Source organism: Carcharhinus amblyrhynchos, chromosome 27 (assembly GCF_965287045.1).
Source record: "Carcharhinus amblyrhynchos chromosome 27, sCarAmb.v2.hapA, whole genome shotgun sequence".
Classification (NCBI taxonomy): domain Eukaryota; kingdom Metazoa; phylum Chordata; class Chondrichthyes; order Carcharhiniformes; family Carcharhinidae; genus Carcharhinus; species Carcharhinus amblyrhynchos.
In genome coordinates, this window is record NC_137350.1 from 16359338 (window position 1) to 16387033 (window position 27696).

A 27696-nucleotide genomic window follows, 5' to 3' on the forward strand; every position below is an offset into this window, starting at 1 on the left:
CACATATGGACAAAACTGGCTAAAAACGGACAAGATTCCTTCTTGCAATGACATTTGTGAACCATTACAGCTGTTAGGTTTTTATTCCAGATCTACTTAATAAATTGAATTCAAATTTATGAACCTCCATAGTGGATTTGATTCTCAGGATTCTTCGTTCAGCCCTCTTCATTACCAGATTGGGAACATAGCTCACTCTACTACTGTACCTAACAACGAGGATACCAAGGAGAACAAGCTGTGAAAAAGGTGAAAGGCTAGATAGAATGCCAAGACTGCAACTATTATCGTAAAGCATACCTTTCGTAGAACCATGACAATGCTATAGCTTCGAAGGAAACAGTTAGCGTCTTCCTCATCCAGTCTTAGCTCTGCTTTCATGGCGGCCCACGAGCCTTTCCCAAAGTCATCTTCAACAGATTGTTGCGAACTAGGAACCTCCTCAATGCAAAAAATCAAAGAATTATGCTCAGGTGAAACAACATTGCCAAATACAAAATAGCAATTTTCACATTCAATAAATTAGATGAGACAACAGAAAAATCTGAACTAAATTCTAATCCCTGTTTGTGCTTCCAGTAGTCCCGCTCAGTGTTTTCTTTGAACTCCCTTGCCAGCTCATCAATCTTTAATATTACAGCAAGAATTCACACACTGAACTTGTAGAATATATATTCACCTCAAGGGAAGAATATAGTTAAGAGAAAGAAGGATGAATGAAAATAAATCAAGAATAAAAATGCAATTTCTCAACCGATACAGAAATATCAGTAGCAGTCACACAATGTAATGGATGCAGCTTTGAAAGCAAAATCATAACACTAAGTATGACTTGCAGTAAAGCGTTCATACTTTTCCTGGTAAACAATTTTCAGGAATTACGAAGGTCAAATACTTACAATTAATTCATCACCTACTCCTGCCTAACTTACATTCAAGGCTACTGCCAGTGAAGCAAAAATATAGCTCGGCACCACTCATCTCTCTCCTGTGCATTCTGCAGCCTCAAGAGTTTTGCATATTTTGTTTCACAGATAGGATCAATCTACCATTTGCGCTGCAAACTGCACCTTATGCTAGCACCGATATGGGTGTTTGCTCAATGCAAGAGCAATATGAAGCCACTCAATAAAAGAATTGTTGCTGATTACCTAAAGTGTTAAAAGTCAATCCCACATTGGTCAGTTATCCAGTCCTTGATGCACTGTAGCCTACTTATACAAAAAGCACCTTTCGCAAGAGAAGATTTCAAAATTAGGAAACTATGACCGTCAACATTTAACTCACATAGTCTGTTGCTGTCAAGGATGTTGGAAAGGGAGGGGGTGTGGAAGTGAGAGAAAGAGAGGGTTATATGATAAGGCACATAAAACTCGACCTTGGTTGCATGATCATTGTTTGAATGTATCCAAGGACACAGTTTGGGAGCTGGAGCAGACCTAGGAATGCTGGAATGTGAAAACGAGAGAGCAAAAAAATCAAACCGTCATGGGAAGGCTGTGAGATGATTGGTCGGTGAGTATTATTGCTTTGTTTCCCTTTCTATAAAGTGGAGTTAGTCAGAGAACTGGGCAATTAAAATTTTCAATTAAAAAAGGAGGCAAGGTGAACAGCCAACAGTTGTGGTCCACACCAGTGCCAAAAATATAGGTAGAAAGAGGGATGCAGCACTGAAGTTGGAATTTAGGAGGCTATGCTGGCAATTAGCAAGCAAAGGATTTCAATAGTCATCTCCATATTACTTATATCACTACATAGAGGTTAAAGCAGATGAATGCAGAGCTGGAAAGATGGTGGAAAGGCTTGAGGTTCACGGGATAGAGACCATCTCGAGGATGATGGGACCTTAATGGGTCCTCTCAGAGCCGTGACCAATTTCCCTATGGGGCAATTCTCTAGTACTACCTGTGGCAGGTTTAACATTGATTGTGTGGAAACTAGACGATAATACTAGACTGGAATACCAAGTGCACAAAATACTCAAAACAGATAGCACTAGAGTAGGAAATAATCAAGTTGTAATAACTAGTTAAGTTCTATTAGGCAAGTCCAGAATGGGGGGAAAGCAATAAAGTCTAAATTGGAGCCATCATGGGTGTATGCAGCATGATGAATAAAATTGGAAGAGCAGATATAATCACGTGGAAATATAACACTGTGGCAATAAGGGAGACCTGGCTGATACAGGGTCGTGCAAGGCATTAAATATTCCAAGATACAAGGTGTTGAAGAAAAAGGAGAAGAAACGGAGGGGGGTGGAGGATACACTATTGATTAAGGTGAATATTGCAGTGCAATAGTGAGAGAGAGAGAGAGAGAGAGAGAGAGTGTAAGCAAGTATATCCCAGAGGCATCAGGGACAGAATCTATTTGGCTAGACTCATGGAACAAAAATGTGGAATTATATTACTTGCTGTATAGTCTACAGACCACCAACTAGTGGAAAAGCTGTTGGGGAACAGGTTTGCAAGGATTTTTTAAAGTGAGGTGCAAGAATTGTAGAGTAGTTAAAATGGGAGAGTTCAATTATTTGAATATATATTGGAATAGTTTAAAGGGAAAATGGGTACAAGTTATCCCAGTGTGCATTCAGAATAATTTTCTACAGCAGTGTGCTTCCAGCCTAACGAGAAATAGGTATTGATTGACTTGGCTCTTGAAAATGAGATAGTCTAAGTATCAAAAGTCAGGAGGGGGAACATTTAGGGGAGGGACAATGATCATTGCGGCACAAGATTTAAGTTGACTGCGGAAAAGGGCAAGGAACATTGCAGAGTAAGAATAATAGACTGGAGGAAAGCCAAATTCAACGGGTTAAGAATGCATCTGATCCAGATACTGGAACCAAAAACTGGCAGGCAAAACTGAAGCTGACAACAGGCCAACTTTCAATACTTAGTTCAGACATAGTTGAGGTATATTCCCATGAAATGGAAAGGTAGAGAAAACATTTCCAGATTTGCCAAGATGACAAAACTTTAGAAAAAAGCGTGCTTATGTTAGTTGTCAGGTAGATAATACAATGGAGAACCGGGCTGGCCACAAAAAGGAGAAGAATTGAGAAAGAAAGCAAATAAGGGAAACAAAGAGAGGGTATGAAAAGAGATTGACAATTAACAAAAGAAATCCAAAAATCTTCTCTCGGCATTTAATACCAAGAGATTTGGAGTCCTTCATAAAAGTTTCAAGAAGATTGGTAAAACAATAAAAGCAGTGGAGTTGATTAGGGGCCAAAAAAAAAAAGGAGATTCACACAAAGAAGGATAGAGGCATGGCTGAAGTATTAAACCTTTGCATCTGTCTTTAACAAGGAAGATGTTGTGCAGATCAAGATGAAAGAAGATAATTTATGACTTGAAAGGTTTAGAATTGATATGGAGAAGTTAGGGGATAGGCTGTTTGGATCCTAGACTGGATTCTTAAGTTTTTGGTAAGATCTGGTCAAAGGAACAATAACAGGCTAAAGAAAGAAAATTACCGCACAGGAACAGGCCCTTTAGCCCTCCAAGTCTGCATTGACCATGTTACCTGTCTGAAGCAAAAAAAAAATCTTTCTGCGGACCATATCCCTCTATTCCCATCCTATTCACATATTTATCTAGACGTCCCTTAAAAGTCAGTACCATATCTGCTTCCATTACCTCCCCCAGCAATGAGTTCCAGGCACCCACCACCCTATGTGAAAAAAAATTGCCTTGTACATCTCCTTGAAACCTTGCCCCTCATACCATAAACATATGCCCCCTAATAATTGACTCTTCCACCCTGGGAAAAAGGCTTCTGACTATCCACTCTGTCCACACCCCTCAATGTTGTAGACTTCGATCAGGTCGCCCCTCAACCTCTGTCGTTCCAGTGAGAACAAATCATGTTTCTCCAACCTCTCCTCATAGCTGATGCTCTCCATACCAGGCAACATCCTGATATATCTTTTCTGCACCCTCTCCAAAATCTTCACATCCTTCTCGTAGTGTGGCAACCAGAATTGAACACTATATTCCAAGTGCAACCTAACTAAGATTCTATAAAACTGCAATATGACTTGCCAATTTTTAAACTCAATGCTCAAGCCAACGAAAGTCAGCGTGCCATATGCCTTCTTGACTACCTTTTCCATCCGAGTTGCCACTTTCAGTGACCTGTGCACCCGTACAACCAGATCCCTCTGCCTATCAATACTCTTAAGGGTTTTGCCATTTACTGTACATTTCCCATCTGTATTAAACTTTCCAAAATGCATTACCACACAGTTGTCTGGATTAAACTCGATCTGCCATTTCTCCGCCCAAGTTTCCAACAGATCTATATTCTGCTGTATCATTCGACAGTGCTTATGGCTATCCGCAATTCCACCAACCTTTGTGACGGTTTCAAACTTACTAAGCAAACCAGTTACACTTTCTTCCAAATCATTTATATATATGACAAACAGCAAAGGTCCAAGTACTGATCCCTCAGAAGCGCCACTAGTCACAGCCCTCCATTCAGGAACACACCTTGTGGTTTGACAAGGTTTGAGATTCAAGACATTTGCTAAGGGAATAAAACCACAAGATTCCACAGGTTTTGAACGAACAACTAAATTTTACATCCGTGATGAAAAAGATAAAACAATTTACAATGTCTATCTTATATTCCAACATTCAGGGTTAATTTAAGGGTATGTGTGAATTGACAGGGAACCTGTTGTCAAATGCAGTGGACAATAAATAGCAATTGCAACCAGGGCAGATCCCATGGATTTCTCAGCAACCCAACCGGATATCAGTTAAACATGTGAATTCACCAATCTTCTTGAAACTCTCATGAGACACACCAAATTTTTCACTTCAAAAGATCAAACATCTGGATTTCCTCAGAGCCGTTCCTACTTAAACTATTCAACAAATGCACATCTCACAGGGTTTCAATTTCATCTCCAAAAACTCCAATCTCTTGGATTTGAGTCTGCACTCCAACCTCTACTTATTGGCACAATTTCAATGGCTGGCTAGTTTCACTAGCTGGCACGCCCCTGGATTTCAACCAGCTATGATCTCCCCAGCTGCAACAAAGAATAAATGTTTCCAGGGTTGTTTCTGAGTGTAAACACTTGCCATCATGGAGCAGCGATCTTTTGCCACTTTCATGGCTCCCCAGGATTTCTCTTCAGCCCCAATTACATGGAGCTATTCCTAGAACTATTCCTGATCCCCAACTGTACAGTGCCAGCTAACAACATTTTTGCTGTCTGGAGCCAGTTAACCGTAGTACCTTTTCAGTATGGTAATTCTCCTTCTGCAGATCATCAGGCCAATACACAGACAAATTGAAACTCTAAGTTTAAGCTCCATCCATCCCTATCATGATGTAGCCTTCCAGGGCTCTCAGTGCTTTAAAATAAATCCCAAAACAAAATTCTGCACTGCATTTCTTTGCAAGCAGTGTATACATCTTGGGTGGGATTTTATGACCTCGCTTGTGTGAGGCTTGTAAAATCTTGCCCAAGGCCAACAGACAATTCCATTCTGCCAGCCTCGCCCACCGATTCTAGCCCTCATCTCCGATTCTCCAGCTGTGTAAACCCACCTATTGTTTTATGATCTTACCTTCCTATTCATTAATTCCTTAAGTTAATATTGCGCCAATCTTAAGTGTGATGATCTCCAAGCTGTTTTCGTTGAATTTATCCCATTTTCTACAGTTAAGCCTTAATCTTCCCAGAATTAAAAGTTACCTACAAAATAGTACTATGAGCCATGAATAACACTGTTTGCATTTAAAAATTGCTAAGTGTTACGACTGCAGTTGATGTTATAACTGGACGGGAAGATCCCAGGGTGGAACGCTGGTTCAAACATGGAGGATCCGAGTCACAGGACAGTGATTGGCTGCGGTCAAATACACTCCGTTAAGTTAGTGTCTTTGGATTTTTCCTTAGATTCCCCTGACATGATTGTTACATGAGACTTTCCAAACTCCACTCCCAAAAACACGCTTTTAAATCTCTCACAATAGTGTTCTTCCTTGGTGGTTTGCATTCCAAAATCCAAACCAGGTTTTCCAAATGACATTACTGAATAAGGCTTCGACTCCACTTTTAACAATGAATCTGAAAACCACTTCAGATGTCTTTCTGGCATCTCGGCCTTTCTCTCAGTTCTCTCTTTTTATTGAGCAGTGCTTTGTTTTACCTCACACTTCTTGGGAACTTCTCTTCATTTCTCAAGTTTTCTTAACTAGCTGTTCTTTAGATAACCATCACTTTGTGGTATAGTAAAGCCCAGAGATATCCTCCCTCTAGCCTTCTAAATCAACTACTACTTCTCGCAGAACTGGTTCCAACTGCTCTGCTCTCATATAGAATCATGAAGGAAAGCTTTTTCCTCTGGGAAGTTGCTAAGCAGAGCCCCTGCTGTTACTATTTATTCTTCAAGTTGCCTCTGGAAGTACAACAGAAACAGCTGGAATTTAACCAATCTCCACACTTTTGTCCAGGATCAGCTGATAGGTTTTACCTTCAAGGCACAGAAACATTCAAATAAGCCCACTTAAAATTATACCTTATTTCTAATATTTATCAATACAAATATAAATCCCTTAAAAATAATTTGTTTCCTTAACAAAAGTTACTAGGACAGGATAAGACACATCCAAAGACACCAAGGGAAATGAGATTGGACATTGCGGGGTACAGGTCATATTAGTCTCAGTGGTGGCGTTAAGGGACTGGAGAATTGCAAACGTTACACACCTATTCAAAAAAATGGTGTAAACATAAGCCCAGAAACTGAGTGCAACATCAAGGGGCCTTGAAAAATTGAAACTGAAGTCAATGGAAATCAGGGGGAAAGCCCTCCATTGGCTCGAGTCATACTTAGCACAAAAGGATAACAGTAGTGGAAGGCCAATCATCTCAGTTCCATGGTTGCAAGACTGCCTCAGGGTAGTGCCCTCAGACCAACCAACTTCAGCTGTTTGATCCCTGACCTTCCCTCCATCATAAGGTGCAAAATGGGAATATTTGCTGATGATTGCACAATGTTGTGACTCCTCAGGTACTGAAGCAGCTACTGTCCACATGCAGCAAAAACCTAAACATTCAAACTTGAGCTGATAGGTAACATTTGCATCACAAAGGTGTCAGACAATGGCCGTTCACAACGCAAGAATCTGAGCATCTCCGCACGACATTCAATGGCAATACCATCATGAAATTTCCCACTAACACCACCCTGGCCAGAGGCTGGGAATTTGTAGCAAGTAACTCAACTCCTGACTCCTCAAAGCCTGACCATCGATTTGCCTGGGTGAGTTGCTCTAAAAACATGCAATAAGCTCAACACCATTTAGCACAAAGGAGCCACCTTCAACATTCACCCTTCTACTGCCAATACTCAGTGGCAGCCATGTGCATTTGATAGAAGATGCACTGCAACAACTCATCAGGCCTTCTTCGCTAGCACCTTCCACATTTGCAATTGCTACCATCCAAAAGAACAGGAACTGATGGGAATACACCCTTTACAAGTTTCCCCCAAGCCAAACCCATCCTGACTTGGAACTATATCTTGGTTTCATCACTGTGGCTGGGTCAAAATCCTGAAACACACTTCCGAATTGCCCATTCCACATGGAATGTTAATATTCAAGGTGGTGGTTCACCACCGTATTCTCAAGGTCAATTAGGGATGGGCAATAAATGCTGGCTGAGGCAGCTACATCCTCAACCCCTAAAAAGATAGAATGATTATTTTTTAGTAAGCAACAGAAAATTTAATTGTAAAATTTCTAAAAGATGAGAGCACATACTAAGCCATGCACACGCAAGTCTGCCTGCAGGTTTACCTGTGACCGTAGCTTTGGCACTGCACCATGTGTTGGCGTCTGTGGTGCTGAAATTAAGACATCGTCCAGGTTTTTACCAAGATGCTGGAACACAAGTATGTTGAATAATCAATAACAGGATAAGGACATGATGGTTGAGAGAGAGTTATATATCAATTCACAATTTGGACATCAGTTTAAAATGCAGCAGCTGTGGTGGTATCAGTGCATGAGCTAAACTGAGGCCTGGGGTTTCTACATTTTACTTTTGGAAATCCAATTACAATTACAAGAGCACATTCATGTATTAGAGGGAATTGATATGATTTCCCAAGGCAGGCAGACATATTAAGGATACACATTCAAGTACTTAAATATAGACCATGGAATGACATCTTAAGAATGTTCAATTTTGCTCATTATTTTGTTTAAAAGCACATAATTCCCATAATATGCGTTTTTCTTTCAGTATTGAAATCAATGACATTTTAATATCTGATTTGACATAGCAGAAGTGACTTCACAATCGCAGCATTATCACATACTAAAATCGCCTAAGCACATCAATGCCTCTCTGTCAAAGAGAGCTTTGGGCAAGGTGCAGGCATGCCATCAGCTTTTGAACATAGCAATCACCCTACCTAGTGTTTTTGACATTTTTCTTGCTATGTAATGCACTAGGATGAGCAGGATGTTAAATTATACAAGTTAGCCATTCCACTTCTTTTTTGCAGATATTTTTGAGATTTCTGTGAAGTGAATGGTGGCTTTGTGATATCACAGTTCGTTATACGACACCCAATATGTTTAAATTTTGCCTTTCCAAGTTGAGTCATAAGACACTAGGCTAAAGGATGGGTGCGGCAACCATTTGTGGTAATGCCTAAAGATGATTTAATACTAGATATAATTCTATGGTGCATCAGTACCAATACTAAATCACAGATGTGTTTCTACAGTTTGGCACAGTACTGCTGGATATGGAAAATTTACAAAGAATTAGCAATGCATCACCATGAAAGTAAACACACCAGATTAATGACACTGCTGAAAGAATTAATGAAGTTAAAAAAGACAAATGATTTCCACCTTGAAGCTCAAGAAGTAATCTTCCACCTGGATAGTCAGGGCAGAGGTCAAATGAAGGCAAAATACATGAGGTATAGTAGAAATTATCTTAATTTACAAGTGTGTAGTTTGCTAGTGTCATGAGAAGAAAAATGCAGAGATTATTGATAGAGTTCTATGAAAGTGAAAGGAGAATTAATTCATAACATAGGATGCCATTGTGCCCATCACACCATGGCAGCTCTCAGTACATTCCACTGTCTTTCAATTTTTGTTCAAATATTATCCACCTCACTTCAAAAATGTTCATGCTTTGCAATTTCTGGCAGAACATTCTATGTATTAAAAAAATCTCTAATCCTCCCATTATTTTTCTGATGGCTATGAATATACGTTCCCTAGTTATTCATTTACTGCTAACCATCTGCCACAGGCCCAGTCTGACAGATATGCCCTTCAGTAGTGGTGCTACAAAGTCACTCTTGTTCATGAACTTGGAAAGCCCCCACCCAGAAGACATTCTGCACCTTAGACTGCACAGTGGCACAGTGGTTAGCGCTGCTGCCTCACAGCACCAGGGGCTCGGGTCACTGTCTGTGTGGAGTTTGCATGTTCTCCCCATGTCTGCGTTGGGTTTCCTCCACAGTCCGAAACGTGTTACTTAGGTGCATAGGTCATGCTAAATTCTCCCTCAATGTTCCTGAACAGATGCTGGAGTGTGGCAATTAGGGATTTTCACAATAACTTCATTTCAGTGTGAATGTAAACCCACTTCTGACTAATTGATAAATAAATAGAGAAGCACTGATTCGTCAATTGAGGGAGAATGGTAATCAGCAGAAGGGGTTTCTTTGTCCATGTTTGACCTGATGCCATGCGATCTGGGTCAATGTTGAGGGCTCTGAAGGCTGCACCCTCATACCTGTCCTACCAATGGAATAGGATCTTCCCAGGGATAAAATGAGTACGACTATGTCAAGATTTTGCCTGACTTGGGTATTTTGTGTGCTGTCACATGCATACCACACTGGGTAACGGCAGCAGAATTCCTTCCCTGAAGGGCATTAATGAACCAGATGAATTTTTAATGACAATCTGATGGTACTGAGCTAGCTTGCCATGGTGAAATTTCATCTCATGTCATCAGAGTATTTGTATAGGCCTCTGGATTACCAACCCATTATGACAATTCTACGATCACTCTCTACAGCAACTACTGTGAAAGGATCAGCCAATATCATTTCATCATTTTCTTATTCAGATGGTATTCATCACTGTAGCGCAGCACAGGAATTTTGATTTGGGAGTGATGAGACATAACAAATCAAAAGAACTGAATAATTACTGAAACAGTATCTGCCATCATACCTGTTGTGGAAGAATTCCAGCAGGTCCAGGAAAGCGTCTTTTTGGTCGTGGCCTGTCCAATTTTACAGCTTCTGGTGTCCGATTAGCAGCTGATACCAACTGAATCAAGTGATTGGTAACAGGGGTTCCCAGACAACTCGAACTAGTTGCTGGTGAATACGGAGCTCCTTCAGCAGTTGATGGGCTTTCTATAGCACACATTAATGTTCGAGGTTCACTGGCAGGCCTAATTGGTCTTCTGGTGTCTCCATTAGAGGGTCTAGAGTTCTGAAGAGGTGTCCTTGGTCTCAGGAGCATTGGATTTGGACAGTTCCTCAAGGCAGTGGAGCTCGTTTGCTGGTGTGCGAATTGAGACTTCAGATTTGGAGACACAAACTTACACGGGCTTAAACCTACCATGCTTTTGCTTAAATTATTTTGTGACACTGGTGTTAATAATTCTTTTCTTGGTCTAATAACGTTGGTTGGAGTGGGACTACACGATTCTGCCCTCGGCACAGCATTTAACAGTGAAGGACTGTAACCACAGTTTTCAGCTATCTGACCAGGGAAATTCTTGGTTCCTTTCTTTGCAACACCATTAGCATTAGAAGTGCTCAAAGTTGTTGGACACTGGTTGAATCCAGATGATGATTGATTGAGTTTGAAAGATTTGCTTGCATCCTCAGAATCATTTATTCCACACGATGATCGAATGTTCTTACAAGTGACAGTCACTTTGGAATTTTCACACTTGCCATCATCTGCTTTCTCATGCCGTGGCAATTTTGCTGATATTATTCCATTATCAGCTCCAGGAGATATTGGAGAAGGAACAACTCTAGAAGTTAAAACTCTATTTTCACCAAAAATTGGACTCTTGGTCTCTGAATTATGTACATTTGCAGACTCATTCCACTCTTCACAACTAGACCATAATATATCATCAATTTCTTCACTTGAGCCAACTTCAGTGTTCTTCTGTTGGGCATTATTAACAAATTTGAAGTCAGGTATTGAGTTCTTCTTCTGACTTGGGTTGTTTAACCATGTTAATGATTTTAACGAGGCATCTATTGATGCTGCCAATGTTTTTCTTGTAGGGTTATTGTTGGTCAACACTTTCTTTGGATATTCTGATTGGGTCAGAGGTATTGCCAATGTGCTACGTGGCAAGCTTTTGGGTTCATAACATGAACTAGCCGGTGTCCTGAGAACTGAAGCAATGGGTCTTAATCCAACACTAGGATCTATTCCAGGTGAGCTGACAGTTGAGTTTTCAACATCCAATGCGGCCGATAATAAATCCTGTCCACAGTGGATTAAAAAAAAAGTTGCATATAATTGAGTTCAATATCGCAAATTTGATACTGCAAAATTTGAATACACAAGTTAATCTTCAAATAATTTAAATTGCAAATAATTAAACTATTCACTTTTCAAAAAAACTTAAAGGTCATTTTGAGACTTTTTATTCAAAATAATTTTGTTTTAATTAAGAGCCAACTATTGACTCCAACTATTTGGGCTACAGAAATTAAAATCCAACTGACAAAATAAAATTAAATGGGAAATTAAACTTGATAAATACTATCACTTACTTAGCATTTAAAGTCTTAAGCCTTCCAATCAAAAGAAGTTAACTATAAAAACAATGATCACATTACTTTATTCTCCCACCCACTTCAGGGCAAGGACCAGGGTTTAAGTCAGAACACTGGCCTTTCACTTCCTTCATGGACAATAGACAATATCACAGAATATCACCAAAATATCATTCAACGCAATAAATCCACGCTGATGTTTATGCTCCACATAAGTCTCCTCCCAACATTTTTTTTGCTTCCAATAACATACTCTATTCTTTCACACTCTTCTAGCTCTCCTTTTAAATGATCTAGGCTATTAATTTCAACTGCTTCTTGCAGTGGCAACTTCCACATTCCAACCAGGTTTGGGCAAAAGAAGTTTCTCCTGAATTCCCTATTGGATTTATATTTATGGTTCACAGGTTTGGTCTTCATCACAACTGGAAATACTTTCTCCACACCTCCCCTATCCAACCTTTTCATGAATCTTGAATACCTCTACAGGTCACCCCTTCATTTTCTATTTTCTAAGAATAGCCAATTCAGCCTGTTCAATCTCTTCTGATAATTTCCTTTCAAGAGTGATATAATTCCAATATATGATTTTTGTAGCTTCTCTAATGACTCTGTGTCCTTCCTATTAAACGAAGACCAGAATGGCACCAGAACTGTTCTTAAGTTTAACGTACTTTCCATGCTTTTCAATTCTATCCATTTAGAAATAAAGGGTACAACTTCACCTTTTATTAACCTAGATTATTACCATTAGTAATTTGTACATCTGTACTCTCAGTTCGCAATTCCATTACTCCATTTAAACACTATTTTTCAAGATGTGACCTTCTTCTTCCTAACAAAATATACTCCCTCACATGCGTAGTCCTTTTCAATGTTTATTTGCCACACACTCATTTTGCAAGTTTATTACTTCTCATATTCTGCAGCAGTTCTCCTTTGTGTTAACTGCAGATGAAATGTGGTGTGATTTGAATAGTTTCTCCCTATTCTTCTGAATATCAAAATTGAAAAATCTAATGAGTTTAGCAAATTATTTTCTTTTAGTTGCTGATAATTCTACTGTATTATAAATCAGAATGATGATTCAAAAGTATTTGAGAGTTTCTCTCTTTTTTTGTAACTTTTTGCTCATAAGACATAGGTGTAGGCCATTTGGTTCATAGAATGATGGAACAGACTCAGTCAGGGTCAGCTTTCTCCAAACTGAGAAATCCATAGTAAACGTGCAGGTTGATCCATTTTTCAGAAATGTTCATTTATTTTACCAGCAGAAAAACATTCTCTCTTTCTGGAATCCATGTCCAAATTTTGGTCTGCCGTCATCAGCAAGAACCAATTTTAAAGTATACTGATGTAAGATACTTCCAAAACGCCCAGACATTCAGGCACTGCAAAGTCCCAAACACAAAAAAAAACTAAGGTGGTCAGTGCAGAACCCAACATGGCTGCAAAACGACAGGACAACCGCATGGTTAAATAGATAACACATAGCACAAAGTTTGAAAATGTGCATCGGACAATTGGTATGGGTGGCCAAATTCCACTCCAACTCCATTTTCGACTTTGCTGATGACACCACCGTAGTGGGTCAGGTCTCAAACAACGATGAGATGGAACACAAGAAAAAGATAAGAAATCTGATGAAATTGTGTGATGACAATAATCTCTCCATCAATGTCAGTAAAACAAAGGAGGTAGTCATCAACTTCAGGAAACATAGTGGTGGTCACGCCCTTGTTTACATCAATGGTGATGAAATGGAAATGGTCAAGAGCTTCATGTTTCTAGATGTTCAGATCATCAACAACCTGTCCTGGTCCCTCCATGCCGATGCTATATTTAAGAAAGCCCACCAACATCTCCACTTTCTCAGGAGGTTAAGAAAATTTGGCATGTCCATAAGGCTCTTACAATTTTTACAGATGCACCATAGAAAGCATCCTTTCTGGATGTATCACAGCTTGGTATGGCTCCTCCTCTGACCAAGACCACAAGAAACTACAAAGGGTTGTGAACATAGCTCAGTCCATCACTCAAAACAGTCTCCCTTCCATTGACTCCATCTACATTTCCTGCTGCCTAGAAAAAGCAGCCAGCACAATCAGGGACTCATGCACCCCGAATGTACTCTCTACCACTTCGTTCCGTCAGAAAAAAAAGATACAATGTCTGAGATCGTGTACCAACTGACTCAAGAATAGCTTCTTCTCTGCTGCCGTCAGACATTTGAATGGACCTGCCAAATGTTAAGCTAATCTTGCTCTACACCCTATCTCTAACTGCAACACTATATTTTCCACCCTCTCCTTTGCTTCTCTCCTATGCATTCTGGTATGTTTTAACTGTATAGCACGCAACAAAATATTTTTCACTGTTTCCCAATACATAAGAACATAAGAAATAAGAGCAGGAGTAGGCCATCTAGCCCTTCGAGCCTGCCCCGCCATTCAATAAGATCATGGCTGATCTGTCGCTGCTCAGTTCCACATTCCCGCCCTCTCCCCATAACCCTTAATCCCCTCTCTTATCAAAAACCCATCAACCCGCACCTTAAAAATATTTAGCGAGGTAGCCTCCACCACTTCAACGGGCAGAGAATTCCAGAGATTCACCACCCTTTGAGTGCCGAAGTTCTTCCTCAACTCCATTCTAAACCGCCCCCCCTTTATCTTGAGGCTGTGCCCCCTAGTCCTACTGTCCTTTCTGAGCGGGAAGAGTCTCTCCACCTCTATCCTATCCGTCCCATTCATCATCATATACGTCTCAATGAGATCTCCCCTCATTCTTCTAAACTCTAACGAGTACAAGCCTAGTTTATTCAGCCTCTCCTCATAGCTCAACCCCCTCAACTCCGGCATCACCCTAGTAAACCTCCTCTGCACTCCCTCCAAGGCCAAAATATCCTTGCGTAAGTACAGCGCCCAAAACTGCACACGGTACTCCAGCTGCGGCCTCACCAATGCCCTATACAGCCGCAGCAAGACCTCCCTACTTTTATATTCAATCCCCCTTGCTTTGAAGGCCAGCATCCCATTTGCCTTCCTGACCACCTGCTGCACCTGCAAGCTGGGTTTTTGCATGTTACAATAATAAATCAAATCACAGGTTAAGTCTCATTTTCTGGCATAAAAGAAGCACATTCAGACTCTAACAGAAAAAGTTATTCTGAAAGTAGTGGAAGGCCAGTTTCTTTTAATGTGTCATAAAGAGAATGAATGTCAAAACAGAAATGGAATAGTTTCATAAATCAATATATTGCAACATCAATAACACGGAACAGCACTTACATCATCATCAAACTCTTCACCAACAGAAAACAGCTTCTGGAAACTGCAAGCCTTGAAGGAAAATAAAGGTAAATTCAAAAACTTCAATGCAATATTGTAGTCAAAAAAGAACCTGCATTAAAACTCAACCCTTTCTGCTCATCCATTTTGTACAATCCCTAAAAATTATGGTAAAAACAAACATTCAAATAAAAGTTGCTGAACATGTTTTAAAAAGGTTTTTAAAGCAATGAACAGAGTTTCAATTTTTATTTATAGGCCTCATGACTGTAAAAATTGGCCAAGAAACGAAGAAGGCCAAATTTAACAGATTATCTCAATGAAATAACCTCACTCCTTTCACCCAATTAGTGTTTCTATTCTAAAACAAGATTCAATCAATAATTCATTATTTACCATGTTCACATACAATCAAAAACTTAAATCAGATTATATCATTTTGCTGGTGCATAATGATAAGAGACAAAGGAAAATACATTCCTCATTCAACCTATCCAGATTTATGTGTAAAGAATGCTCACAATGGATGTTTGTGGATGAAGGCCACTGATTACCAACAGCAATATCAATTGACCACTAGAATGTTAAAATTGAGTTCAAAATTGGAGCTTTTAAAGATTCACCAAAGACTTAAGATAAAAATTAATGAAATTAATTAAATATTATTTGGCTGGTTGATGACTTGAGGGAAAAAAGGAAGGAAGGAATAAACTTTTATCTAAACAAGAAAATAATGACTAGCAATGTTCCAGAGATTTGTGTTGTGATGATGTAATACAAGGTCTCCTTTACAGCTGGGACTACGTGGTATTGTCTGTGGAATGCAACAAGGAACATTACAGCACAGAAACAGGACCTTCGGCCCTCCAAATCTGCACCGATCATGCTGCCCAACTGAACTAAAACCCCCTACCTTTCCAGGAAGAATATCCCTCTATTCCCAACCTATTCATGTATTTGTCAAGACATTCCTTAAAAGTCACTACCATATGTGCTTCCACTACCTCCCCGGCAACGAGTTCCAGGCACCCACTCTTCTGTAAAAAATCTGCCTCATACATCTCCTTTAAACCTTGCCCCTTGACCTTAAACTTGTGTCCCCTAGTAACTGACTCTTCCACCCTGGGAAAAAGCTCCTGACTATCCACTCTGTCCATGCCTCTCAATCTTGTGGACTTCTATCAGATCGCCCCTCAACCTCTGTCGTTCCAGTGAGAACAAACCAAGTTTCTCCAACCTCTCCTCATAGCTAATGCCCTCCATACCAGGCAACATCCTGGTAACTCTTTTCTGTACTCTTAGCATGGAGAGACCTTTAAGGTGAAACAAAAGATTGTGACATTAGACTGATGCCTCAAAGTTTTTGTTCAATTATCTTCAAGCACTGGAAAAGGTTTCACTTTTTTGAAAACGATGTGCCCATCAAGATGAGGAATATCAATTGCGCAGAATGGTGCACTTGCCACTTCAGGAATCCCAAGTCAAATATAGCAATCACATGCAAAGGTCTCTCCACGTTCCCTACCCCACCCCACCAAAATCAAGATATGCTCTTTCAAATGCCCAACACTCTCACCAACAGCCGACCTGTGATTTCTCTGACCAAAAGTACCTATTTGGACCCAACTGAGACAATTCCCTTCACACAGTACCCTTAAGGCCAACAGATTTCCTTTCTATGAGTAAGATTTGAACCCAGGTCCTAAAAGGAGCAACTAGTTCCCTCCCTCTTTGTTTGTTTGAATACAAACAATTTGATTTGGATACTCAGGCAACTGATCGATTCAGCATCTTCCCAACCCCATTTTTCTCTGTTCATTCAAGGGATGTGGACATTTCTGATTTGGGCAATAAATACTGACCCAATTTCTCTTGAACTGAATATAATGTAGAGAGCATAAAGATGCCAATCTCCAATTATTGCAATAATCCAATGCTGTGGACTTTCAGTCACACATAGGCCAGACGAGGTAAGGATGGCAGATTTGCTTCCCGAAAGGGTATTGGTGACCCAAATGGCTCTTAACAGCCCCTCCAAAAATTGCAGCATCTTTGGACAAAGTTAATAAATTCCACTGGCTTCAGTACTGAGATGCTTTCTCTTCCCCATCTTCAGATGGATACGTTCCTCTTTGGCCTTAGCTACACATTCAACTCACTTTGACAACTTCTGCAGTTGAAAAGCACACTCCTGTATTTACTCAGGGTAGCCCTGCTGATCAAGTCGATTGTATGAACCATCCCAATGTGGCAACAGAACAAGCATGTTCAAGTAAATGATAATCTTCCTTTGACTTTATTCACTTTTAGAGAGCCTTTAATTTCTAGTTGCTTTCCAAGCATCCACATCACTGAAACTACCCTTCAATCTTTTCCCTGGCTTGCATGAATGTTTAATATTCTAGATTCCTTACTTTAATATTTCATTAAAACTGTACATTTCTTGGGGCTATTATAAAAAATGAATTGCTGCATTCCAAGAATGTATGGGAAAAATCAATCAAATATCTGATCTGCCCTAACTCAATTACTAAAATGATTATATTTAGTCTGTATAATCATCTGTGCTCCAGAAAATGGATCAAATCAATAATTAGAGATTGGCATCTTAATATTAACAGCTCACTTGGCTAGGTAAAAATCACAGAACGGTAACTGAACCCAAATAGGATTCAAGTCCTCATCATGAAAGGTATCACAAATAAGTTAAACCATAATGTGGTCAAAATTCTATAGCAATAGGCACTATCCAACTTACAATTCAAACAAATTAAAATGTTTTAAGATCTAATTTAATATTTACATCTTCCTTTTAACACTGGATACATCTTTGAAGTAAAGTTGTCCCTTTTGAATTTAATATAACTTATAGAAAGCTGGTAAGCATTTCATTTGCACTTCAGTGATTGCATGTTATTGTAGATTGTACAATCTTTGGCACTAAAGATCCTAACATAATATTACATCTAAAATTCCCAAACGGATTATGTTTTGCTAAAAAAGGAAAATAACGAACGCAGCTTCAAATAATTTGTCAATCAATAATCTTCGTGCAAATTAAAAAAAGCATTTACGACTACAAAATAGGCCTTTAATGCTTATATTAGTTAATTGTCACATTTATCACAAAGGTAATTGGGCATAAAATTATTTCAAACTTCTCCCACTTCAAGGCAATCTACACCATGGCTTAGTGTAAAAGTAATGGAAACTAAAACTTCAAGATAGAAACCAGAGAACATTGCAGCTTTATTTGTTCAAAGGTTGAAAACAAAATTCTGATTTCACCCCCAGAGCCTATGACAAGTCGGTATGTTGTGGATTAAAATACTTGCAGACTGGTAGTCACCAGATCCATACAATTGCTGCTTTAACAGGTATGTTATGGACAGAGCGAGATACTAGGCATCAGGGTCTGATCGCATCATTGAGCGCCCAAGTGATTTTTAGTCTGTGTCGTACATCAGCATCTGGTGCCAACCTTAATAGATAATCAGGGGACAAGGAGCAACAGGTGCAGAGAACAAGTCTTTTTAATAACATAAGAATAAGAAGCAGAGAGTCGGCCACCAGGCCCCTCGAGGCTGTTCCATCATTCAATAAGATCATGACTCAGCTCCACTTACCCGGCTGCTCACCATAACTCTTAATTCCTTTACTATTCAAAAATTTATCTTTGCCTTAAACATGAGGTACCTTCAACTACATGAGAACATAAGAAATAGGGGGAGTCGGCCATCTAGCCCTTCGAGCCTGCCCCACCATTCAATAAGATCATGGCTGATCTGAAGTGGCTCAGTTCCACTTTCCCGCTTTCTCCCCATAACCCTTAATTCCCTTGCCGACCAAAAACCAATCTACCCGTGACTTAAATATATTTAGCGAGGTCGCCTCCACCACTTCAACGGGCAGAGAATTCCAGAGATTCACCACCCTTTGAGTGCAGAAGTTCCTCCTCAACTCCGTTCTAAACTGCTCCCCCCTTATCTTGAGGCTGTGCCCTCTAGTCCTGCTATCCTTTCTGAGCGGGAAGAGTTTCTCTACCTCTACCCTATCCATCCCCTTCATTATCTTATATGTCTCTATAAGATCTCCCCTCATCCTTCTAAACTCTCAGCCTCTCCTCATAGTCCAACCCCCTCATCTCCAGTATCAGCCTAGTGAACCTCCTCTGCACTCCCTCCAAGGCCAAAATATCCTTGCGCAAGTGCGGTGACCAAAACTGCACACAGTACTCCAGCTGCGGTCTCACTAGTGCCTTGCACAGTTGCAGCAAGACCTCCCTGCTTTTATATTCTATCCCCCTCACTATAAATGCCAGCATCCCATTCGCCTTCTTGATCACCTGCTGCACCTGCAGACTGGGTTTTTGCGACTCATGCACAAGGACCCCCAGGTCCCTCTGCACCGTAACATGCTGCAGCTTTTCGCCCTTTAAATAGTAATCCCTCCTACTATTATTCGTGCCAAAGTGGATAACCTCACACTTGCTAACATTGTACTCCATCTGCCAGGTCCTCGCCGACTCGCTCAGCCACTGGGCAGGGAATTCCGCAGATTTACAACCCTTTGGGTGAAGAAGTTCCTCCTCAACTCAGTCCGAAAGCTGCTCACCCTTATTTTGAGGCTATGCCCCCAGTTTCACCTGCCAGTGGGAACAACCTCCCTGCATCTATCTTCACTATTCCCTTCATAATCTTACATGTTTCTATAAGATTCCCCCTCATTCTTCTGAATTCCAATGAATATAGTCTCTGTCTACTAAATATCTTCTCATGAGCCAACCCTCAACTCCAGAATCAACCTAGTGAATTGTGTCCACACCCCCTCCAGTGTCAGTACATCCTGTCTCAAGTAAGGAGACCAAAACTGTACACAATGCTCGATGGGTGGCCTCACCAGCACCTTATGCAGTTGCAGCATAACCTTCCTGTTTTTAAACTCCATCCCTCTAGCAATGAAAGACAAAATTCCATTTGTCTTCTTAATTACCTGCAAACCAATTTTTTGTGATTCATGCACAAGGACACTCAGGTCACTCTGCACAGCAGCATGCTGCAATTTTTTTACCATTTAAATAATAGTCTATTTTGCTGTTAGGTCAACTACATCCACCAGTTCCCCATTGTCCACCGCGCTCGTAATGTCATCAAAGAATTCCAGTAAATGAGTTAAAGATGACCTGCCTATCATGAACCCATGTTGTATCTTCCCAAGAGGACAATTTCAATCCAGATGTCTTGCTATTTCTTCCTCGTGATAGATTCAAGCATTTTCCCCATTACAGAAGTCAAGCTAACCAGCCTATAGTTATCTGCCTTTTGTCTACCTCCTTTTTTAAACAGTGACATTATATTTGCTGTTTTCCAATCTGCCGGAACCACCCCAGAGTCCAGCGCATCTTGGTAAATTACTACGAATGCATTTGTTATTTCCTCCCTGCCATCTCTTTTAGTAACCTGGGATGCATTCCAACAAGGCCAGGAGACTTGTCTACCTTTAGCCCCATTAACTTGCCCAACAGTAACCCGTTAGTGAAAATGATTGTTCCTAGATCATCACCTGCCGTGGCCTCGTCATCAATTTGTGGCATATCATTTGTGTCTTCCACTGTGAAGACCGACACAAAATACCTGTTCAATACCTTGGCCATTTCCTAATTTCCCATTACTAAATCCTCCTTCTCATCCTCTAAAGGACCAATGTTTACTTTTGCCACTCTTTTTCGTTTTATATATTTGTAGAAACTTTTGCTATCTATTTTTAATTTTCTGAGCTAGTTTACCCTCATAATTCATCTTAGATTTCTATATAGCTTTTTTCGTGGTTTTCTGTTGATCTTTAAAGATTTTCCAATCCTCTAGTTTCCAATAATCTTTGCCACTTTGTATACGTGATCTTTCAATTTAATACATGCTTTTATTTCTTTAGATATCCATGCTGATTATCCCTTTTCCTGAACATTGTGAAAAATCACTTTGAAAGCCCTCCACTGTTCCTCAATTGTCCCACCATAAAGTGTTTGCTCCCAGTCTACCTTGGCCACTCTTCCGTCATCCCATTGTTGACTCCTTTGTTTAAGCACAGGACACAGGTATTAGAGTTTATCTTCTCACCCTCCATCCACATTTTAAATTCACCCATACTATGATCACTCCTTCCGAGAGGATCTGTAACTATGATATCATTAATTATTCCTGTTTCATTACACAGGATAGTTTGCTCCCTTGCAGGTTTCATTACATACTGTTCAGGGAAAGTATTGCGGATACGTTCTGTGAACTCCACCTCAAGGTTGCCTCGACCAACTTGGTTTGACGAATTGACATATAGATTAAAATTTTTAGGATGTTCTAAGTTTCCTGGACAGAAGCAGCTCAGTTGAAAATCGAGTTTCAAAAAATCTTTGACAAGATATCACACAATCGGGTACAAAAGAAAGAATTGAGGGAATAGCAAGCAGCTCTTACATAAGATATTGATTACAAGCTGCAATGCCAAAGACAGACAGGAAGTTCTGTCAGAAAGTCTGCATGGGGATTAGTTATTAGTTTTATGTGCCCAGGGATCGATGTCTTGGAGTATCACGAATCTGCCAAGTTCTGGTGCTAGATTAGCAATTCGGCCACGGAGGGTTGACTTGGCTTCAGCCTGATCTCAAAACCACCCAAATCGCATATCTGCTTTCTTCCCATCCCTCATGGTTGTCATTACCCATTAGTTAACTGACAAGCATAAGCGTGCTTCCTGTGACTTGGTGGGAAAAAGCGCATTCACCCGAGTCACAAGGTTTCAGATTCTTGTCTCCCTCCAGGCTTAAACACAAGTCTCAAGGCTAACACTTCACCGCAGTACTGGGTCAATGCTATGCTGACAAAGACTGCTGCCTGTTGGATCTTAAGAGAGGCCCCGTTTGTTGCTTGGGTAGATATAAAAGATCTCATGGCATTATTTCAAAGATGAGCAGGAGAGTTACTTTCAGCCTACTCCTCGTTTAGTTTCTTATGTTGTGTGTGTCCTGGTCAATATTTCATTGAACCCAACAGTGCAGAAGGAGGCCATTCATCCCATCAAGTCTGCACTGACCACAACTCAGCCAGGCCCTATTCCCATTACTACATACATTTACCCAGCTAGCCCCCTTGACATTAAGGGGCAATTTAGCATGGCTAATCCACCCAACCCACATGTCTTTTGACCTCTTTTAAGGTCAAACCAAATAAATAAACTCAAATTAAATTCTGCATGTCTTTTGGACTGTGTAGGGAACTGGTGCACTCAGAGGAAACCCACATTGACACAGAGAGAGCTTGCAAACTCCACACAGACAATGGCTAAGCACTGTGCCATCTTGCCGCCCATTTTATTCCTCAGCCAACATCATAAAATAAATCTGATCATTGTTACATTACAGTATAAAAAACAAAAGTGTAGATGCTAGGAATATGAAATAAAAAAAAAGTCTGGTAACATTGTGGAAAGAAATAGAGTTAACGTTTCAAGTCCAACAAAATCCTTCTTTGGAACTCTTGTTGGAGAAATGTGATTGGCTTTATGCTGATTAAAGATGGGGGGAGGAAAAACAGAAGGGAAAGTCAAGGATAGATGATTACAAAGATATCATGAAACAAAAGACAAAGGGAGTAATGATGTTTGTAACAAAATAATGGTCTAGAACAAATGTCAATAGTAGAATAATCAGTGCTGAGCATTTCCAACATTTTGTTATAAATCATATTGCAGTTTATGGGAGCTTGCTGTGCACATATTGGCTACAGTTTCCCCCATTACAACAGCAACTAAACTTCAACTCTGTTGGTTTTTGAAGTGCTTTGAGACATCCAGTGGTTATGAATAATGCAGTAAGTATAAACACAAGACATTCCTTCTCAGCAACAACTCAACTTATGAAAGAGAAAGTTTAAGGTCAGTACATTCCAGTGCAATTGCATAACCCCCACCCTTGTGTAAAGCCTTATCCAGACTCTTCATTCTCCCATGAAGTACATTCTTCATCATATGGGCAGCAGAATGGCACTGCTGCCTCACAGCACCAGGGAGAGACAGGTTGAAATCTAGCCTCAGGTGACTATGTGGAGTTTGTACATTCTCCCCATGTCTGCATGGGTTATTTGCCAGTGCTCTGGTTTCCTCCCACAGGTCTGAAAGATGTGCTGGTTAGGTGGATTGACCACAATAAATTGCCTCTTACTGCCCTTAGATGTGTAGGTTAGTTGGATTAGCCATGGTAAATGTGTGGGATTATGAGGTAAACCTGGTTTACCCCATAATCCCACACTAAGAGTGGGTGGTTGCTGAGCAGTCACTGCAGGAATTCTACGATCATCATCATCCCTTCCTCCAACTCTTTCCCATTCCCTGGAGTTTAACTCATTAAAAATCACATAGACCACTTGCACACAGGACCACAAAATCTCTATAGTGCCAAAAAAAGGCCATTCAGCCCTTCAAGTCTACACCAAACACCCAGGCCCTATCTCACACATTTACTCTGCTAATCTGCCTGACGCTGAGAGTCAATTTAGCATAACCAACCCACCGAACCCACATCTTTGGGACTGTGGGAGGAAACCAGAGCACCTGGATGTAACCCATATAGACACGGGGATAGGGTGCAAACCCCATACGGACAGCGACCCAAGGCTGGAATCGAACCCAGGTCCCTGGCACTATAAGGCAGCAGTGCTAAGGTGAAATAAGCTTCCCCTGCGACCTCACCCTCCTTCAGCCGGATCCCAAATACAATTCTACACCCCCTCTCCACGGCCGCAAGCCACACGGTTTCTCACCATTCCCCAGTCAGTCCCTCACTCTCTGGCCTGAGGCCGCCAATTCTCCAGCTTGAAAATTGCCGCCGCCGTGTGACGTCAACTCTTTCCCACAATACACCTCGCTCCAGACTCTGCTTAGCAACAAACCCACCCTTAGCAACCCAGCCGCTCCGACTCGCCCCCAACAACCCAGCCGTCCCGCCCCTAGCAACCCAGCCCGGCCCCTAACAACCCAGCCGTCCCGCCCCTAGCAACCCAGCAGCCCCGCCCGGCCCCTAACAACCCAGTCGTCCCGCCCCTAACAACCCAGCTGCCCCGCCCCCGACAACACAGCTGCCCCGCCCCTCGCTACTCGGCCGCCCTGCCCCACCAACCCAGCCTCTCGCCCCGCCCCTAGCAACCCAGCCGTCCCGCCCCGTCCTTAGCAACCAGACCTGATACTGAGACTTTGAAGTTGCCAGGAAAGCCCTTGTCAAATGTTCAATGTGGGATGAGGGAATCCCTTCAAACTCATTTCCAAGTAATTGAAAAACAAAGAGGAATTGTAGCTCTGTTATACAGTATCTCAACTCTTACACAATCCAGATCTTTATGCTTTTTCCACCTGGATGCCAATGCACTTGTTTGCCTATCTATGATGGATTTCTAAAGACACTATTACAGTGACCCTGGATTTCATGGAATCATAGGAATCCTCACAGTGCAGAAGGAGGCCATTTGGCCCATTGAGACTGTACCCACAACTATGCCACCTGGGCCCTCTCAATGTCACATTTGGACACTAAGGGCAACTTAGCATGGCCAATCAAAGTAACCTGCACATCTTTGGACCGTGAGACGAAATCGGAGCAGCCAGAGGAAACCCATGCAGACACAGGGAGAATGTGCAAACTCCATACAGTCACCCAATTCTGGAATTGAACACGGGTCCCTGGCGCTGTGAGGCAGCAGTGCTAACCACTGTGCCATTGTGCTGTCCCATGGCATAACAACACCAAACTGGCCTCTGTGGTGCTCTCTGATCAGTGATTTTATTGCAACTGTTTGAAGCTATTTCAAGAAACAGAGACCATATTTTTCTGTAGCTGTCCATTTTTTGATTCCCCCTGTGCAGGAGGCCAGAGTCAAAAGATTCATAAAAGTTTCATTACTCTTCTTTCAAAGTCTTGAAAAAAATTACATTCTTGAAATAAAATCTGTGTTTAAGCAAATACTGATGTTGATCAGGTCACACATACTCATGCTCATTCCATGTTATAACTTTTCATCACAATGCAATCATTGTGATGTAGCTGAGTCAATAACAACCACACCTTAACAGCATCAAAACATCCCCAGTGATACAGGAGCACCCTCAAACAAGATTGGCTTGGTCTCTACAGAAGGATAAGGAGGATTTTCTACCTGAAGATCATGGGATTCACAACACCGTACTGCTGATGGAAGGTAGGCCAGGTGGTCTATATTTTCACAATTCTAGCCAATGAGCTATGAATCTTTGCTGACTAGCAGTTGAAAATCCTAAATTATTTGAAGAAATAATGAAGGGTAGACAAGGGTAATGTAATGAATTTGATGTACATAGGCTTTCAGAAAGTCTTCGACAAGGTGGCACATGAGACTCTAGACTAGAGTGGGTATATATTTTTGGGGTGGCACGGTGGCACAGTTGTTAACACTGCTGCCTCACAGTGTCAGATATCCAGGTTTGATTCCAGGCTTGGGTCATGGTTTGTGCAAAGTTTGCATGTTCTCCCCGTGTCTGCGTGGGTTTCCTCTGGGTGTTGCGGTTTCCTCCCATAGTCTGAAAGACATGCTGGTTAGGTGCATTGGCCATGTTAAATTCTCCCTCAGTATACCCGAACAGACACCAGAGTGTGGGACCAGGGAATTTTCACAGTAACTTCATTGCAGTGTGAATGTAAACCTACTTGTGACACTAATAAATAAATTTTATTATGAAGTATTTGGGTTTATTTTGTTAGGAGGAATAGAAACAACTTATTCTTTGAAATTGAAAAAAACTACAAAGACTAGAGGAGCAATGTGAAGTGAAAAAGTTAAATTTTAAAAAAGTTTATTTGTTAGTCAAAGTAAAGCTTCCATTAACACTGCAATGAACTTACTGCAAAATTCCCCTTGTCACCACATTCTGGTACATTTTTGGGGTCAACGCACCTAACTTGCATGTCTTTCGGACTGTCAGAGGAACTCGGATCACCCGGAGGAAACCCATACAGACATGAGGAGAACATGCAAACTCCACACAGACAGTGACACAAGCCAGGAATCAAACCTGTGTGAGGCAGCAGTGATAACCATTATGCCACCATGCCGCCCTGTGAACTTGAATGATCGATAGAAAAATTGCTAAAATAGCAACATAAGTTGATAAAGCCATGCAGAGGTTGAGCAATGTATATTTTTTAGATGAATGAAGGATGTGGCTGGCAACTATTTTAAGTATCCACTGCCAGATTTGGTTGGACCACTTAAATCAGTACCAGGCTCTACATTTATCTGCGAAAGCTGATTGCTATTCCAGGATCATCCTGATATCCAAAGATAATCCTGGCTTCTTTCCTCTACTGCAGGCTATCTCCTTAAACCTCTCTGCCCTCTCTTCTCCACCCTTACCTCCAACAACAAGTGTGAGAAGTGCATGGAGTTCTTTGTCACTAAGGTTAAGACAATCCAATTGCTGCTTCTGTCACGTCACACTCTTTCATTAGCGCACGTGGCCAAACTTACTTTAATGCTCTGGTCTGCCTTGGACCTGAACCCACATCTTGTTTCTCCCCATCTCCCCTTCTGTCATTGAGACCCACCTCCTGCTCACTCCCTTCTGTGCCCATTAAACTGCTGGGTCATTCAACTCCCTGCCAACTCTCCTCTACCACTGACCCCACCCCCCCGCTCCCCCCACATTGCCCCAGCCCATGTTAACCAAAAATGTAAACAGTTCACTTTCTGAAGGTGTCCTTTTCTCCTTTAAATCTGATCTCATCATCACTCCTCTCAAAAAAAATCCTTGGCCCATCTGTCCTTGCAAATTACAATCTCACCTTCATCCTCCCTTTCTTCTCCAAATTCTTGGAACGTGTTGTTGCCTCTCAAATCCATTCCAATTTTTCCCTGAATCCCTGCAGATAGGTTTTTGCGCCTGCTTGAGTATCAAAACAGTTCTGCTCAAAGTCACAAATGACATCCACCCTTATGACCATGATAAAGGTAAATAAATGTCCCCTCATTGTCCTTCGTGACATATCTGCAGCATTTGACACAATTGACCACAATATCCTTCCTAATACCACCACTGTTGTCCAGCTGGGTGGGATGACTCTCACATTGCTCCAATGTCACTGACCTGATTGTAGCCAGACAATCACTTGCAATGATTTCTCTTCATGTTACATATCACGTCCTTCATGTATCTAAGCTTGGTCTATTTCTCATCTGCATGTTGCCATTTGGTGAGATCACCGGAAAGCACAGCGTTAGTTTACACACGTGTACTGATGACACTCAGCTCTACCTCACCACCACCTCTCTTGACTCTGCCAAATTAACTGACTGCTTATTCAACATTCAATACTGGATGAGCAGAAATTTCCTCCAATTGAATATTGGGAAGATTGAAGTTGTCGTTTTCAGGCGTGGTCCAAACTCCATCACCTAGCAACTACCTCCATCCAATTCCTTAGCAACGGTCTGAGATTAACTCACTCTGCTCACAACCACAGTGCCACAGATGAGCTTCCAACCTAATTTTCAAACCATCGCCATGTG

At 41.1% G+C, this 27696-nt stretch overlaps 1 protein-coding gene across 1 annotated transcript in view; it reads right to left on the reverse strand.

Annotated features, from left to right (window-relative positions):
- hrob (homologous recombination factor with OB-fold) overlaps positions 1-27696 on the reverse strand; it is a 58336-nt gene that overhangs the window by 20464 nt on the left and 10176 nt on the right. Inside the window, exons 2-5 of the mRNA XM_080213366.1 lie at positions 15116-15166; positions 10243-11529; positions 7828-7911; positions 301-441 (exon numbers count right to left, since the gene is read on the reverse strand). Of these exons, the coding sequence (XP_080069492.1) occupies positions 301-441; positions 7828-7911; positions 10243-11529; positions 15116-15166 (1563 nt within the window). The remainder of the gene's footprint in view (positions 1-300; positions 442-7827; positions 7912-10242; positions 11530-15115; positions 15167-27696) is intronic.